General features: G+C 39.9%; 1 protein-coding gene across 27 annotated transcripts in view; it reads right to left on the bottom strand.

Annotated features, from left to right (window-relative positions):
• The window catches only part of Rims1 (regulating synaptic membrane exocytosis 1), a 480,520-nt gene that overhangs the window by 290,701 nt on the left and 173,013 nt on the right, over positions 1–16,806 (bottom strand). For 24 of the 27 annotated variants that reach the window (XM_029538285.1, XM_029538283.1, XM_029538282.1 and 21 more), the window contains exon 3: positions 15,978–16,046. The exons of the other annotated variants lie outside the window; for them this stretch is intronic. In XM_029538285.1, coding sequence (XP_029394145.1) covers positions 15,978–16,046 — 69 coding nt within the window. The remainder of the gene's footprint in view (positions 1–15,977; positions 16,047–16,806) is intronic. 27 annotated transcript variants of the gene reach the window in all.

Here is a 16,806-nt window from a genome sequence, read left to right on the forward strand (position 1 = left end):
TCCTAGGATTTGTTTCTGCCCTCTATAAACTGAGAATAATAATTATTACCTCTTAGGAACATAGAAAACACTAGGGCACAATTTGCCACTTATTGGATACTCTTAATTTCCCTTAACACCTTCCTATAGAACAGGACAGGGACATACCACGTTCAAGTAGAAGACCTGACTTGAGGTTGCAGGTTTGCATCTCACACTGTGAAACCTCTTGGCACCTCTACATTCCTCTATTTTTATGAGAGGAATAAAGCTAGGCCACTTAGAGCCATCACTTATTAATTCATAAATTCAATAAATAATGACTGAGCACCTACCCCATGCCAAGTGGTTACATAAACACAAACTGAATTCCTTGTTCCTAGGAAAATTTGTATTCAACTCTGATTGGCATGTGCTAAGACATGTTTTACGGAAGGACATGCAACAGACAGAGGGATCCAATAGCTCTCAGGGTGATGAGACAGGACGAAGAAAATGGAAGCCAGTCACTGAGAGAGGCAGACAAGCCCACATAAATAAAAAAAAAAAATGGGATAATGCTTTAGTACATGGTAGAATCCCAAAGATCAAGAATATGTGTTCTTTGGCCTGCCTTGGGAAAGAGGGGCAAGGCCAAAGCCTGGGCAGAGTAAAGCTTGAGGAAATGCAGAAAAGATACAGGTGGGGATGAAGATGCAGTCACAGACAAATGATGTCAGGAAGACCTGAGACCCATGGAAACTTTTGAATTTTCTCTTAAGTGGGTTAAAAGCTCACCACAGGGTTGTGAGTGACAAGTTGAAAGAATGAGGTGTGTAACTTTAAAATAAAAATCCATCTTTTGTGTGGGGGAACCAACTGCCAGTTAAGGAGACCAGGAGGGAAAGGAGCTATAGACCCTTTGAAAGAGTGCTTGTGGTAAAAAGGAATTTCCAATGGATGGTATTTTTAGCCACTGCACCAATGAAAAGAATTATGATAGCATGTCTCTGGAGCATACTTTAGCTCTAACAAGTATTAGTTCTGCAACATTAAGCAAGTTATTCTAACTCGTTAAACTCTGATGTTATGGACTGTTATGTTTGTCCCTCCCAAAAGCTGTATGCTGAAGCCTTAATCTCCAATGTTTCGGTGCTTGGAGGCAGAGAATTTGGGTAGTAATCAGGGTTAGAAGATGTCGTATATGATGGGTATCCTGTAACAGAGAAGAGAAACCAGGATTGTATCAGAAAGACTGTGATCAGCTATCTGCAAGCTACACACAGAATTCTTTCTCACCAGGGGACAGAGTTGGGGAGCTCCTTGTTCTGCTAATTTTGATCTCAGATTCTGGGAGATAGAGGGCCAGGAAATAGATGCTAATTTGTTATGAAGCCTGGGCTAATGCCCTGAGACTCCTCATCTGTCAAATGGGGGAGGTGATATCAGTACTACTAAAGATTTAAATGAAATAAGCAATGTGACAGGTTTAGTACCCTGTCTAACAGGTATGGTCATCCTGCAGCGTGGACCCCAGGAAAGGTATGAGTGTGACACAACACATTTACATACCAAAACCTCAGGCCATGTGTTTGCATCCCTTGGAAGTACTTATTAAATAATGAATGAACAGACAGGTCATACACTTAAAAGGGACACACATAAATTATTATAAAAATGTACCTTACTGGCATTACAACTTTAAAAAGTAAGCAAAATCAACGTGGGCTTTTCAAAATCATTGCTTCTTTCATTCTTTTGGGGAAAAAAAAAAGCCTTCATTTCCTGGGTTCCTCTCTCACTTTTCTGTGGATATTTTTAATGCCTAGTCAAAAAGAATAAACCTACCTCATGGCAGAATGTTTTGAAACATTTATGATATGAAGTCACTTTTAAGCTACTGGACACACAAAGGACAGTTACACCATACTGGCTGGTTTTGTTTCAACCTGACACAAGCTAGAGTTATCAGAGTGGAAGGAGCCTCAGCTGAGGAAAAGCCTCCATGAGATCCAGCTGTAAGGCATTTTCTCAATTGGTGATCAAGGAAGAAAGCCCAGCCCATGGTGGGTGGTGCCATCTCTGGGCTGGTGGTCCTGGGTTCTATAAGAGAGCAGGTGAACAAGCCATGGGGAGCAACCAGTAAGCAGCGCCCATCCACGGCCCCTGCGTCGGCTCCTGACACAAGGTTCCAGCCCTGCCTGCCTGAGTTCCTGTCCTGACCTCTTCCAAGGATGGGACATGATCTGGAAATCAATTCAGTCAAATGAACCTTTTCTTCCATACTTGAAGAAAACTATGGAGCATGTGTTTTATTTTATGAGTCAAAGCAACTTCGTGAGCAAATCTTCATAGATTCGTAGAGTTAAGAGAAGAGGAGAGTGTCATTCAGAGAAGACAAGAAGTGCATCAAGGAAGCAGAGCAGAATACACCAAGGCCACTTCCTGCCTAGCACAATAGTGGGTTCTGTGTGACTGATAGGGAAAGACATTCCTTTCAGACAGCCATTTGATCTGGACACCAGAGTCAACATGCTTTCTTGGTGAAATTAAATATGGGAATTTTTTAATGGTGAGAAGCAATCAGATGCTCTGGTTTTAAATTTCACAGGAAAAAAGAAATGGTTGAGAACTAAGTCTGATATGTGGTTTGCAGTTCAAAATCCATCACTTGGCATGAGATATATTTTTATCTCTATGAGGTTTTTTTGGCTTGTAATTTGAATTCATCTCAGTAGAAAATTCATGTTGCATTCAGTGTTTTTCTCTTTATTCTGCTAGCAATGAATCTCAGCTTTAACCTCCAAGTATTTGTTCTGATTTCGTGGAGATAAGTGCCTAGCTCTGGCAAGGATATGATTTGCATTTTATTTGTATGAAGAACCAATACTGATTCACACAAGAGACATTTAGAGTGACGAGAGCTGGGATACAAAGGATGAGATTTCCCGTCTAAATTATGCAGGTGCTAAAACACAGGAACAAAACAAACAGACACTAGAATGGCTGACGAAAATGGAAACGCAATTCTAGAAAGCAGACCAGGTTTAAAGAGGCACTGCAGAACACTTGGTGGTACTTTCTTCACACATAGGGCTCTTGAACACCCTTTTGAATACCCAAAAAGATATCTCCATCTTCATGCTGCCTTCTTTAAGTGTTCAAACTTCAACTACTGCCTTACACTTCTTAAAGGGAACAAGCAATAAGGATAACAACAACAACAAAAAAATGTGTTTGGCTCCTAGTCTGATCAGTATGAGTGCTCTGTCTATTTTACACAGTGGGAGGACAATGCGTGTGCCCAGTATTTGTTGAATGAGTGTTGGTAACCCTTTAAATGGGATGAACATAGGTCAGGAAATTTCCAGTAATTCATTTTTATGAGGAATTGCTCAGAAATTGAGGTACTGTTATGAGGATATAGTCATTGATTTTCCCATTACTGGACAAGGAGTTCCTTCAGGGCAGCGACCATGGTTTTCATCTCTGTAACCCCTTTTTACCTTGATTCCAGTTGTGGCTTCTGACAGTAGATGTTCCTTCAGTGCTACATAAATAATGGATGAGAGCTGCTCGTGCAAGGATTTCTTTCCTCTCCGTCATTCATATCTAGTGTCGGCTCTCCTGCTACTTGTTCCTTCTGCTCTCATTACTTAGAGACCCTTAGCCTTATCTCTGCCTATTCAAATCCAAGCCACTCTTTTAAGCTCCATTAAACCCCAATCATCTTTGCACAGCCATAGATACCATGACCATGGAATTTGAGTTTATGCGCCATCCACCCTGGTGTTTCATGCATTAATGTATTGTGCACAAACTTACTTCTTTGTCCCTACCGGTCTCCTTTACATTCTTCTCAGTTAGACTGAAAGCAGTACTCTGCAAATAGCTGATGCTAAGTGATTATTAAAATGTGTGTACAACATCTTGAAATTACTCTCAGATACATGTTACAGTGAGAGAGATGTATTTACATCAGCAACATCCTGATGAAAGTTTTGTTAAGATCTTCAGATGGCTCCTCAAAGTTAGAAGTATATCTTTTAAGACACATCATTGTATTATTTACAGTAATTACACACGGGCAGTTTTTTGTATCAGTTCTAGTGTTCCTGGGCTTTCCATTGCTATAAAGGGTATTAATCTTTTGGCTCATTTAGAATAAACTGAATCCTTTGTCCACATGATATTCATCCAAATAGTTGGAAATTCTTCTCTGCTGTATCTCCTCCAAATCTACTTTGCCTTCAGGCTAAGTCATTTGTCATTTGGCTTGATTTCATATCCCTCTGCCGTCCTGATAGTCACTCTAAAAATGCTTCAGATATCTATTCCATTATGAAAGTAGGACACCCTGAACTGGAATAAATTATTAAGGTGCATTCCTACTATTCCACATTTATAGACTCTGTTTCTGTTTATAACTCTACTTCAGAATACTTTTGGTAAGTCATAATCATGCAATTGATATATACTTGAACTTCTTGTCCACTAAATCCTTTATCTCATTTTTTTTTCAGATTCCAAAAAATTAGATTCCTCATCATTCATGGTTATCTTATTTGGATCACCATATTTTTACTGATTTTATAACAGTCACATCTTGTCTTGCTGGCTATGTACCACTGCTCTATCCTGACAGGATTTTTTATAATGAATATTAAAACTTCAGTTATCTTAGCAATACTGTATTGTGAAATATCATGTCTATTAGAGGGACACAGAAACTTTTCCTCCTAAGGGTGATCACATAAACATTTCATGGTATGTATGACATCATGTCTCCCTCTTGATTATCTGCCATTGTCATGGGAAAGCAGTCACTTTAGCATAAAGCAAAGGAGGGTAGCCCTCTCCTAAAGAACTCCTTTGGAAACACTGAAATCCGAATTGCATGTACCTTCCATGCTAAAAAGTGTTGTCCTCCTTTTGATTTTCCTCAATCATTTCATGCTTATGAAATGATTATGACTTACCATGCTTACAGGCTGCAGAAGTTGGAGCGTGGGTGGGGCCTGGCCCTGAGGCCACCATGGCTGCCTCTATGTCACTACCAGGGCTGCAAACTTTGCCAGATGACTAGTTCAGTGGTTCAAATGTCCAAGAAATGATGATCTTTTGGTCATTTCTTACCTACAGCATGAGTTCTCAAACTGGATATTTTTGGGAACAAAAATTTCTACATTTCTTTCAAAGAATGCCTTCGCTGTTTTTATAATTAAGAACTGAGAACATGGTAAGAAATGCTCTTGCCCTAATGAACTTTTCCATGGAATTGTATTAAGTAAAATACATTTTTAAGAATATCTGAGCCTAGGGCTGATACCATGTCATTCACAATCAAAGTGTTTATTTTTTAAGTGAATCAGTATAAAATGAAGTAGTCATCAGTATTTTATATACACAGCTGCATCCCTAGCTTGCCCTAACACATTCGAAACTAAACTAAATTAACTCAGAATCAAAAATGGAAGTGAAAATGTTTAGATTCTGACTCTCCTGATCTAAGAATTAAGATTTCAACTCTAGGCTTCACTTTACTCTGCTAAACACTAAAGTCGTGTGTTTGGTGCCATGTTAAAATACTGTGAAAATGAGGGCCACGCCTATCCTGAGCACCAAAGAAAGACATTTTTGAGCTGTAATGGATTGGGCTATGATAATGTGTATACTTTGGGAACAAGGGTTTATTTGTGGAAGAAACAGGAGACATGGCACACAAGTGTGAGAAAGGCTGACAGGTATATTTCCTTTGTCTTCACCCTGACACTATCCTGCAGAGTGACAGTGTCCTCAGTGACTTTCAACATAATCTTTCTTACGGACATGCTCTAGTTGGTCCTCACACACTATAGACAAAAATTCCACTAGGAAAACTAGTCAGACAGTATCCACGATAACTAACTCATCCACCTGCCTTTCCCCTTTATAATGTCACCAAAGACGCTACAGATATTCCAAGTATGTCCTCCACAGTACCATTGGGAACAGACAATCAGCAGCAGTCAAAGCCAGCTTCACATTTTCCCCATAACTCAGTGCAGTATGGAACCCTGACTTCTGGGGCATGTCAATATTACATTTGCTTCCCTAGCTGTTAGGCCCTTGGTTACCCTCCATTGAACTCCACTTCATGGTGCCGTGTTACCACCACCACTCTTTCTATTAGCCATTACTACCACTGAACCCTTTTCATCCTCTGCTTACTTCAGCACTGAACTTACTTGCAGTGCTTTCAAACACTGCAGTAGGTTCATGGCACCTCCCAAATCTATCACAGGCCCCTTCTCTTCACATTCATGTTGAAGATACTGCTGTCATTCTGAACACTGCCCTTCTGTCTTCTCATTCCCTCAAACTATTTCTCTTGTATTTGCTTTTCCTATTCTTTGCTTCTCTCAGAGTTACTGCCATCTACTTGCTTTTCTGAAACAGTTTTTGTCTCTAAGGACAACTTAACAGGTCGATAATTAGTGGCTAAGAATAAAGAAATGGTTGTGTTTTCTCATGTTTAGGCAAGTTGAATTTGGGGGAGCAAAATTATTTTCCACTGACTTTTAGAGTCACTGCCCATGGCTGTAAATGGAAAAATGAATCTTTAAAACTAAAGATGCAGTTTGGCTCTAAAATGTTAGATACTGTCTTGGGGTTTTATGGCTGTGAAGAGGCACCATGACCAAGACAACTCTTATATATAAAACGTTTAATTTGGGCTAGCTTACAGTTTCATAGTTTTAGTGCGTTATCATCATGGCAGGAAACATGGCAGTATCCATGCAGAGAAGGTGCTGCAGGAGCCAAGAATTCTATGTTTTGATCCAAAGGCAGCCAGGAGGAGACTGGCTTCTGCTGGGAGCCAGAAGTAAGCTCTCATTCCACACAGGGCAGAACCTGAGCATAGGGAACGTCAAAGCCCACCTCCACAGTGACACACTTCCTCCAGCAAGGTCACACCAACTCCAACAAGGCGACACCTCCTAATAGTGACACTCCATGGGCCAAACACACGACTCTAAAGGGATCAAACCGATTCAAACAACCTCAGATACCATAGTTCAAGAAATAGTCTCCTGGCCTCTTTAGCTTTTCAGTCTTTTAAATCATTTTCTGAGTATGAATATATATAGTATAAAAAGAGTCACATTCTGAGCAGTGGCCTCAGCCAAATCAACTCTTTTCCTTTTTGAGGGGTGTAGGCTTATGTAAATCACCTCATTGTTTCTTGGTAGCAGTGGTAATTGTTGAGAATAATTTGGGTCATCTCAGCTTCGGGATGATGTTCTGATTCTGTATGGCTTGGCAATCTCTCCGAGCTTTCATTTCCCTTACTCATGAGATGGAAACAATGTCCTAATAGATGTTTTGAAGAAAATACACATAACTCGAATATATATTTTATCTGTATCAAAGTAGATGATCGTAAGTGTTGATTTTTGAATGTGCACAATTGAAAGAGGGTGTGTTGGCAACAGTGAACACATATGAAGATTCAGTGCACTGAGGTTGTATGTCAGGTTGCAAATCTGTCAATTCCTGTTTTGATTAAACTGTGTCTAAAATGTAGCATGTACCAGGAATGACTGTAGACACCAGAGGTACCGTATTAAATGTAGCAATACATGTAATATTGCTAAATTTATGGGAAGAGTATGTAAAATATAAATGTATTGCATACCAAACAATAAAAGCTATAGTTGCACAAAAGGAGGTTGCAACAGCACTGGGTATGTAGGAGGCTTTTCTAGATAAAGCATTTCTTAAAAATTGACTTTCACCTTTACATAAGCAAATTAATTTTATCAGAGAAGCAAACAGATTAGGCGTGGCAAAGCATAGAAGTATCTATGGGGAAAATTCCTAAGCGAGGGGAAAGTAAGTGTAAGATTACTCTGTCCCTTTGGCAAGCTCAAGATGAATGTGACTGGCTTACCTACAAGGCCAGATGAGCATTAGTACCACACATGAAATGCAACGTGTTGCTAGCACTGTAGAGCTCATCACTTGTGCTACGTTACATTGACTTCGTTACTGATGACACGGGACTTAACCAGAATGTCTAGTTGGAGGAATTCACGAGTGAATGATAAACAGTATGCCTCTGGCTGTTGTTGACAGGAGGAAAAAAATCAATCTGGGTCAAAAGCCAGGTCACAGACACCAAAGAGGAATTTCCGAGGTGAATGTGCTTAAAACAAGCTGTTAGGCAGGAAAACAAAAACAAAAACCAAACCCAAAAACAAAATGTTCATATTTGTAATTTATTAAAAATAGAACTCACTGAGTTTACTTACGTACTAAATGCAAAATATGAAGAGAAGGGATAGAAGAATGACTCCTAAAATTCTGAGATCAACATCAAGGTAAATTTTAGATACTGCAAAGAAAAAGGGGGAAGTTTACTTGAAGAAAATTCAAGAGGGGCGTGAAGAACATACTAGGTTTGCAATGCCTACTGGGTTTCTAAATGGAGATGTTCACTAGTCAATTATGTGTGACAACAGGGACCTCAAACAAGCAATCATGGAAAGACATTTATATCTAAATTTTATGTAATGTTTATATTGTTTGAAGATATAACAAAGGTCTATTACAAAAGAGGACCAGAAAACAGAATTTTTTTTTCTTTTTTGGAGTACAGAGGAAGATAATAATAAAAACAAACAACAATTGAACAAAGACCTAAACTGCTTATTAAAAGTAGCTTTACTCACATATGACTTAGCAGATGGGATATGTATATGCACATGTATGTATATACACACATACATATGTGTGTGTACAGTTAGTGCCAGGAGGGACTGAAAATGCATATTAGGACCATCTTGCGTACAGACTAAGATTTAAGCATAGCACTGAATATAATCGGAGCAGGGGATTGATTCTGATTTTACAGCCACTGAAAGGCTACAAATAGCTCCACCAAGCCACAGTATATTCTCTGCCAATATGTTACCTGGAAAGTGACGAAAATAATGAAAGAAGTCATTTACTGTCATCTTGGATAACTGCAGACTTAAAGGGAATATAGTAATCTATAAATACCCAAGAAGATAATGAATCATTTATTACACTTCTACATGTCTCAACCACACCCAGGTATCTCAAAGAATAGGAATGTCACATACTTAAGGTAATCTGAGGCTCTGCATGGTTTACACCAACATCTGCATAGCTGGCCTTAAAGTAACCTGATGTCTTGCTCCTCTACATAAGACTGAACTATTTCCAGCACAATGTGAATCCAGCAGGATCGTCAATATCAGCACCAGAAGCCCCTCAGCAACTGTTCAGCCTGTCGTTTCTTTGTGAGCATCAGTTCTGATTTCTGCTGAGCAAGAAGTAATTTACCAACAACTATAAATACCTGTGTCTGGTTAGAAGCATAATTTCTTCATCTGACAACCTGAACTTCAATGTAGGTTCTGTCACTTATCCCTTGTGGTCAAATGAGTATCATGACCTCTGCATGCCATATGTAAAGACACAAAGAGCACCAAATCCTCCTCCTAAAGGTGCTGAGTTATTATTTTTTCTGCATGTGCTTGGAATTCTGGATTCATTCTCTCTCTCTCTCTCTCTCTCTCTCTCTCTCTCTCTCTCTCTCTCTCTCTCTCTCTCTCTCTCTCTCTCTCTCTCTCTCTCTGGAAAAGGAAGAAACAAGAAAAGGCAAAAGTGCTTCAACCCATAGCCCAGACAGCTTCTCAACGGTCATCAGAGAAGCTGTGTCTTGCAGTCATTAAGACAGAGACGACAGAGGCTGTTAATGAGACACTGTGCAGAGAAAGAGATGGTGGAGTAAGTGGCCCATCTACATCAACTTTCCTATTCCCAAGACTCGGGGATCATGGTGAAAGACGGAGGAGAGTGATCTAAGAGACCAAGGTGGTAGATAACACCGAGGAAACAATGTTCTCCAGACAGCAGGGAAGTTGTAGGAAGAAACTGGCAGCAGTTACGATGGCCTGTGCAAGACTATGCAAGTTCAGGCCAGACAAAATTCCAGTAGGAAGTGTGGGAGGTGGACACACCCCTAGCTGAGGGGCCGCTGGCATCTGACAGCTGATGGGAGAGGGCGAGTCCATGCGCCTCACAGTGGTAGACTACGCTCCAGAGCAGGCTTCACACCCAAGTGGATGGACAGCACACATTAGACTTTATGGGTTTAAAGAGGAGCAAGAAGAGGAGGAAATTCAAGGGTGGGGGTGGTGGATGAGGAGGTGAGAATAGAAAGGGTAATGCCAAGGGTAGATCTGGAATAAGTTGGATGGGCTGAATGTGGTCCTTGATCAAGGTTTTCTATCCAGATTCTGAAAGATTTTTAACAGACTTGAAAATAGGGTGTGACTTGTGCCATCAGAATGGAATTACAGTGACCTTAAAGTATAAGCAAGAGACAGGGCCCATGAAAGATTGCATGAGCAGAAATACCATATCAACAGTTGCTTGATGAAGGAACCAAGAGGATAAAGAGTGTCCAGAGAAGACTTTCCTAAGGACAAGACCTACATATAATTCAAGGAGTGGCAGGATATTCAAAATGGCACACCAGTATCTCTAGAGGGAACAGAAACAATGACAAAGAGAATTAAATCTCAAGTCCTGCCATGTACAGATTTACATGTTATTTTTATGAGCTTTGGGGCTTAATATTGGAGCTGAAAAGGGATAAGATTTGGTGGTCTCATAATGGTGTGTATGACACTTTACATCTGAGAGGTTGATTCATTCAAAATGACCAGAATGTATGGGTTAACCCAGGTCCTTTCAAGATGTCCTATGTTGTGGTTCCAATCACAGAATGAGACCACGTTTGGGAAACAACATCTTTGGAAATATGTCTTTATTCATTTCTATATAGGTAATCAGAACTCTGAGAAAAAGTTTTGTTCTTCAGTGTTTGATACAGCGCTTATGGGAAAACTCATCCTGATTTTAGTTTTTAGAAATGCGACCAATAAGTATGGATACAGAGAGGGGATCGAAGAAACAATCAGCAGCTGAGTATAAAATGTACAAAAGTATACTTTAAAAATATAGATTTTTTTCATCCAGACCAAAGAGGCTTCTCTAACCCCGCAGCCACTCTAAGGTTGGAAGGCTTCCTCTCTTGCTGCCGTATGCAGAGCTCACCTCATCTTAGGCAGACCCTGGTCCTTACTGCTTCCTCTCTCTGCTTACGGGATCACCACAGTCATCTCTTACTGCCCATCTTCCACACTGCAGGTCTGGTTAACACCTGACCTTGGTTTTCCATTCTCTTTGTGTTTGTGTGTTTCTGCATGTGCACACGTGCGGCATGCCTATGGAGGCTGGAAGAGAGCTGGAGTCTCAGGTGATGAGGATATGATCAGAGTATGAGATCCTGACTTCAGTGCAGAACTCTTCACTTCTCCAGAAGCAGCAAATGCTCTTGACTCCCGAGCCATCTCTCCAGCCCAAGCCTGCTCTTGGTTCCTAACTTGCTTTGTGTTTCTCAGCAGTGTTACACGCTGTCTTGCTGACATCTATTGAAGGGATTACGGTGAGTGCTGCTTCCTTGCCATATTTCCTTCCGTTAACTACAGTGTGGTCCAAAGTTTCCACTTCTTACCACTTTGCAGGTCTTCGTCTCACCGCTTTTTCTACCTGCCAAAGACTGTTTGCCTCAAGTTCAGAACCGTTATGCAGAGTTCCCTCTACCATGATGAGAGGGAGTTTATAAATATATACTCCTACAGGCTTTCTGGTTTAGTGAGATAACTGAAGAGTAGGCGTTACTGTTGCTCTGGTGGTTTTTGTTTTTGCTTTTGTTTTTTTTGTTTTTTGTTTTTTGTTTTTTTTGTTTTGTTTTGTTTTGTTTTGTTTTTTAACTGGAATTAACTATCTCAGCTTTGTCTTAATTTCTGAATGGTTCCTATACATTGTATTTGGACTCTCAAAGAAAACATGCTGGAATTCTAACCCACAGAACCAAATAGAATATTCCTTGAAAGCACACTCTTTGTAGGCTAATCAAGTTAAACTGAGATTGCTAGAGTGGATTTTAATCCATTGTGACTTTTAAACAGGGGATAAATTTAGCCACAGAGGCGACACATACAGAATGAAGATGGCGTGAATATGCATAGGAAGAGGGTTTGGGGACTGCAGAGATTGAGAGCTCCATCTCCGAGGCCAGAGAAAGCTGAGGTGGAACAGTCCCCTAGCATCTTCACTGGCTCATTCTGCTGCAGCTGCCTTCAGCCCGACTTCTGAGCTGTGGGACTGTGAATGATTCCCTGTTGCTTTAAGGGAGGAGAGCTTTGCTATGCTTTAAGGTGGGCTCCTTTCCCGTTTAAAAATACGTATCCTTATTGTCTTTCTCACACTTCCTATGCATTTCTAATAAACAAATTATATTTGAATTACTGTAATCCTCCTCCTCCTCCTCCTCCTCCTCCTCCTCCTCTTCCTCCTGCAACCTTTCTGCAATCCTTCTGCTTCCATGGTACTAGGATTACACTAACATAGCACCACTCACCATGCCTGAATGTACCTGAACTTTCATTTCAGATTCCCATGTGACTAAAAACTGTTTTTCCAATAGAGGCTGAGGTCCTTTTAAAAGAAATAACAGGCATCCTGATGTTTTCTGTGCTTTAAATTTTATTTTCTTCTTTTATGTGTGTGTTTGCCTGATAAATGTCTATGTATTGCTCATGTGCCTGGTGCCCAAAGAAGCCAGAAGAGGGCCTCAGATCCCTTGGGACTGGAGAGCTGTAAGTGGCCATGTGGGTTCTCATATTCATTCCTGGGTCATCTAGAAGAGGAGCCAGTGATCTTGACTGCTGGGGCATCTCTCCCGTCCTGTTTAACATTTTTAATTCTTCTGGCAACTAGTCAAGTGGTCTCTATGGTTTTGGAAAGGATGAGGTAATAGATCAAGGAAAGCAAAGACAGTGAATTAAAAAATGAAAAGGTAAAGGCTCTGAAGAGCCATGCAGTTGTTTGCATGCAAACAGGTAAAGGAAAAACAAACCTAGACCAAACAAAGAAGCTGATACTCAGAAAAGGCCAATGTGCTGTGCTACTGCAGTCTCAGAACTGTGTCACTGATCCTTTTACTTTTTAAATAAAATAATCATTAAGATATGGAAATAACAAATGAGACAAATATTTTGTGTATTTTTATAAGGTTTAAGAGCATAACTTTAAATACCACTCCCTGTAAGCAGCCACTCTGCTGCAGTAATGCCTTGGGAGACTTAATGTTCCAACATCAGACTGTTGATCCTACCCCGAGTGGAGCTCGTGCACAAAGTCAACAGCACCAGCTTCTGCTGACATAGCTCCACTGAATAACTGTATTTATGCACATTTTAATGAATATATTTATAAGAATGCAATTGTTTTTGCCTTTTAAAACAATTAAAGATTCCCTCCAGGGGGACAATGAAGATGTTATTGTGTTGCAAGTCTCTTCTAGAATTACTGGTAATACATTTAAAATATTAAAGGAGGAAAAACATAGTTTGACTTGAAGTTGATGAATGTATGCGCTAAGCCCCTTTGGCTATTTTTTTCATTTTGCAGTTTGCCACTCTGTCTGAAATGCTCAAAACTGATTTGCAGCACAATGGGAGGAGCATCCAGGAGCAAAGGGATATTCTTATATCTTATATCTTACATCTTATATCTTATATCTCCTGACACTGATTTAGCTACATCTAGACACAACTTTGAGAAGAAGAGTGAGAAGAGGTTCAGACCCAGAGCTGGCTGTACACTAATTTCTTCTTATATCCCTGTGGATATAAGAAGTCACCAGCCCATACTTTACAATTTATTTCACAGTCCTGGGAATGAAACCCAAAGCATTACACATGCGAAGCAACTGTTCTACCATCACTCTATCTATACCCACCATAAGATCATACATTAAATGTAATATTGCTAAGAATAAATAAACCTTCACTTTGGACAATGAGCAGTGACCATGGTAGAAACTGTGAAACCAAAATTTTCTTATAGTATTCTTAAAGACTCCTGTGCACTGCAATTTTCCAGTTAAGCCTCATATTTAACCCTTTTAGTACTTCATTGTGGTTTGGAAGCATCAACTGTTCCTTATACTTGTACACAATAACTTTAAAATATTGATAAAAATAAACCACATATATCCCAGAGTTCATCGTGAGGTGGTTTTCATTTTATTTTTTTTTCTTTTTACTTCTTTTTAAGCAATAAGAATTCTTAAGAACCAAGATAAAACTACACAATGTAATTGTGAAAGGGAAAAAGATTAAATTGGAGAGTCAAATATTAGATTATACAAAACATAATAGGGTTCTGAATATAGCCTCCCAAGATCTAGATTTTAAGTATATTCATTATGTGCTTAACTAAAACAAAAAACTATAAACACCAACATCTGTATACCCCAAGAGATGTAAGTTACATCATGCACTTTGGAACAAAGAGGAAAAATTTATCATTCACTGAATAATTACTTACTGAATAATAGGTTTAGGGAATTGTGCCAAGAATACTTGGGATTCAAAGAAAACCAGACTCAGATATCCTGTAGGGGTATAATCTGTCCTCACATACCATTTCAATACAACGGAATACGTATTTGAAGGTTTGAAAGTTGAAGTTATTTCAAAAGAGAGAAGAATCATTACTAACTTTGCTTGCTGTTCAGAGAAGACATAATTGACAAACACATCAAAGTAAAAGGGGGGGACGGTATTCACACATGAACACTGCAGGGATTCGGAGGGGGAAAAGCATCATAAAGTAGCGATCTGTAAAAGCACACACAGTATCCACTAACAAGTAGCCCCACTTGTCTTAAACAGTGGTCCCCAGTGGGATGGAACAGAAAAGAAAGTGAAAAACAGGCAGCAACCAGAATGTGCAGGCCTTGAAGACCAGGTCAGAGCCGCGAGGCACCATGGGAGGCTCAGGGGTACCCATCCACACTTGCAGCCCCGGGTTAAACCTTGAGTGGAAGCGGCACTGGATAGCATCTAGACCTGGACTACAAACTGAAGGCCAGGAAACTGTGTAAGGAGCCTTGCTGGAGACCAAGGAGCAAGCAAACATGCTCTAGAAGGTCAAGGAGAGCTAAGACCGTGAATTATAAGCACGAGTTTATCCAAAAGGATCATCTTATTGACTGCTTCAGTGAGCGGGCTGCCTATTTTCAACAGGATCACCATTAATAATATTGGACAAATCTGGGGACAGATTAATAAAGCTTTGAACTGGGCAATGGCATTATTATATGTTTATCATATTTCCCCCTGCTAAATCAATGTCAGCTTTAAATATATTTTGTTTAACAATTCTGAACCAATGCGATTCAGAAATGTTTTAAATACACAGTAGAAACATGCCACACTTGGATAAAATTATGAAATACATATATTCTGTATAAAATAAACTAATGAAACCATGTTACCTTGCGTAACATATATATATATATATATATATATATATATATATCACATACCTGCCCCCCAGTGATATTCAGGTAATTAGAACTAAAGTTAAGAATACAGTGTGGGTAGGAAGCCTGTTTGGAATGAAGCTCCCTTTCACCAACACCATGACCAAATACAAATGGGCAATAAAATGAATAACTCAAGTGTAATCCTTTAGACCCTCTGGAGGCTGTTTTCCTCCTCAGGGAGTTTAATAATGTAAATATCTCAGATCGTGTGACAGAGTTACTGGGCAAGCAGTGATGTTTTAATAAGTAATTTCTGGCCAAAGTGTGATGTTTCAATGTATTCTATGAAGCAAAACAACATGCCCACAGTTCTGTGTTTGTCATAACTGTAAGTTTGCAAGACAGGGGTAGCTTTGGGAAGACACAAGACACACAGGACTCCTCTGAATGGGGCCACTGTTCGGTGGGCAATCATCCAAGAGGTCTTTTGGGAGCAAACAGAACTAAAAAAGAAAAAAAAGAAAGAAAAGAAAAGAACAGAAAAGAAAAAAAAAAAAAAAAGAAAGAAAAAGCAGACCAAAGCAGGAAGGAGAGGAAATACCAGTTTCTGTCTGGGCCTCCCTCTTCGCTGCTTGGTTTTCTGGGAACACAGACACATCTGAAAATGTTCCTGCAAGGCAAGGGAGAAGAAGACAGACTCAGTTAGCTGGAGGTAAGCAGTTGTCAGGCTTATCCAAGCAGGGCTTTAAGATGGCTCAGCAAAGCAGGGAAGCATGACATGTCACTTGTCATCCCATCTGTGATCTCTGAGTCCTTATTTTAGCTTAATGACTAAAAAGACAGTGGTCTAATCCAAAAAGATAGTTTTAACAGCCCAGCTTTGCTGAGTATTTCTTAGGCCAGTCTGGGAGTTCCTAAAGTGAGGCGCAAGAAATTTACAAAGAAAGGAATGGAAAGACCAGGAAGTCATGCTGTGAAGTCTATGTAAAATTTGTAAGATCACAGCTCAATTGTTCTTTATTTTTCTTTGTTTGTTTATTGAGACAGGTACTCACTCTTAAGCCCAGGATGGGCTGGAACTCACTATGTTCCCAAACTGGCCTCCAACTTAGAAAAATTCTCCTGCTTCAGCCTCTTGAATACTAGGATACTAGGTTTGAGTCACCATGAGCAGCCTAGCATTTAACAAAAAGAGAGAAAGAGAATGGGAGGGAGAAGGGGGTGGTAGAGAGGAGTGGAAGAAGGGGGGAGAGAGGGAGGGAGAGAGGGAGGGAGAGAGAGAGAGAAAGAGAGTGAAGAAGCAGTAATGATAACAAAAAATTAGGAGTCAAACTGACCTAGGACGTCTGTTATTAGTCTATGAGGTCATAAGAAATGTGTTCAGAAGAAATGCTACTTTGTTTTTTATAGTACAGAGCAACTGTATATGA

This window comes from Mus pahari, chromosome 5 (genome assembly GCF_900095145.1).
Source record: "Mus pahari chromosome 5, PAHARI_EIJ_v1.1, whole genome shotgun sequence".
NCBI lineage: Eukaryota > Metazoa > Chordata > Mammalia > Rodentia > Muridae > Mus > Mus pahari.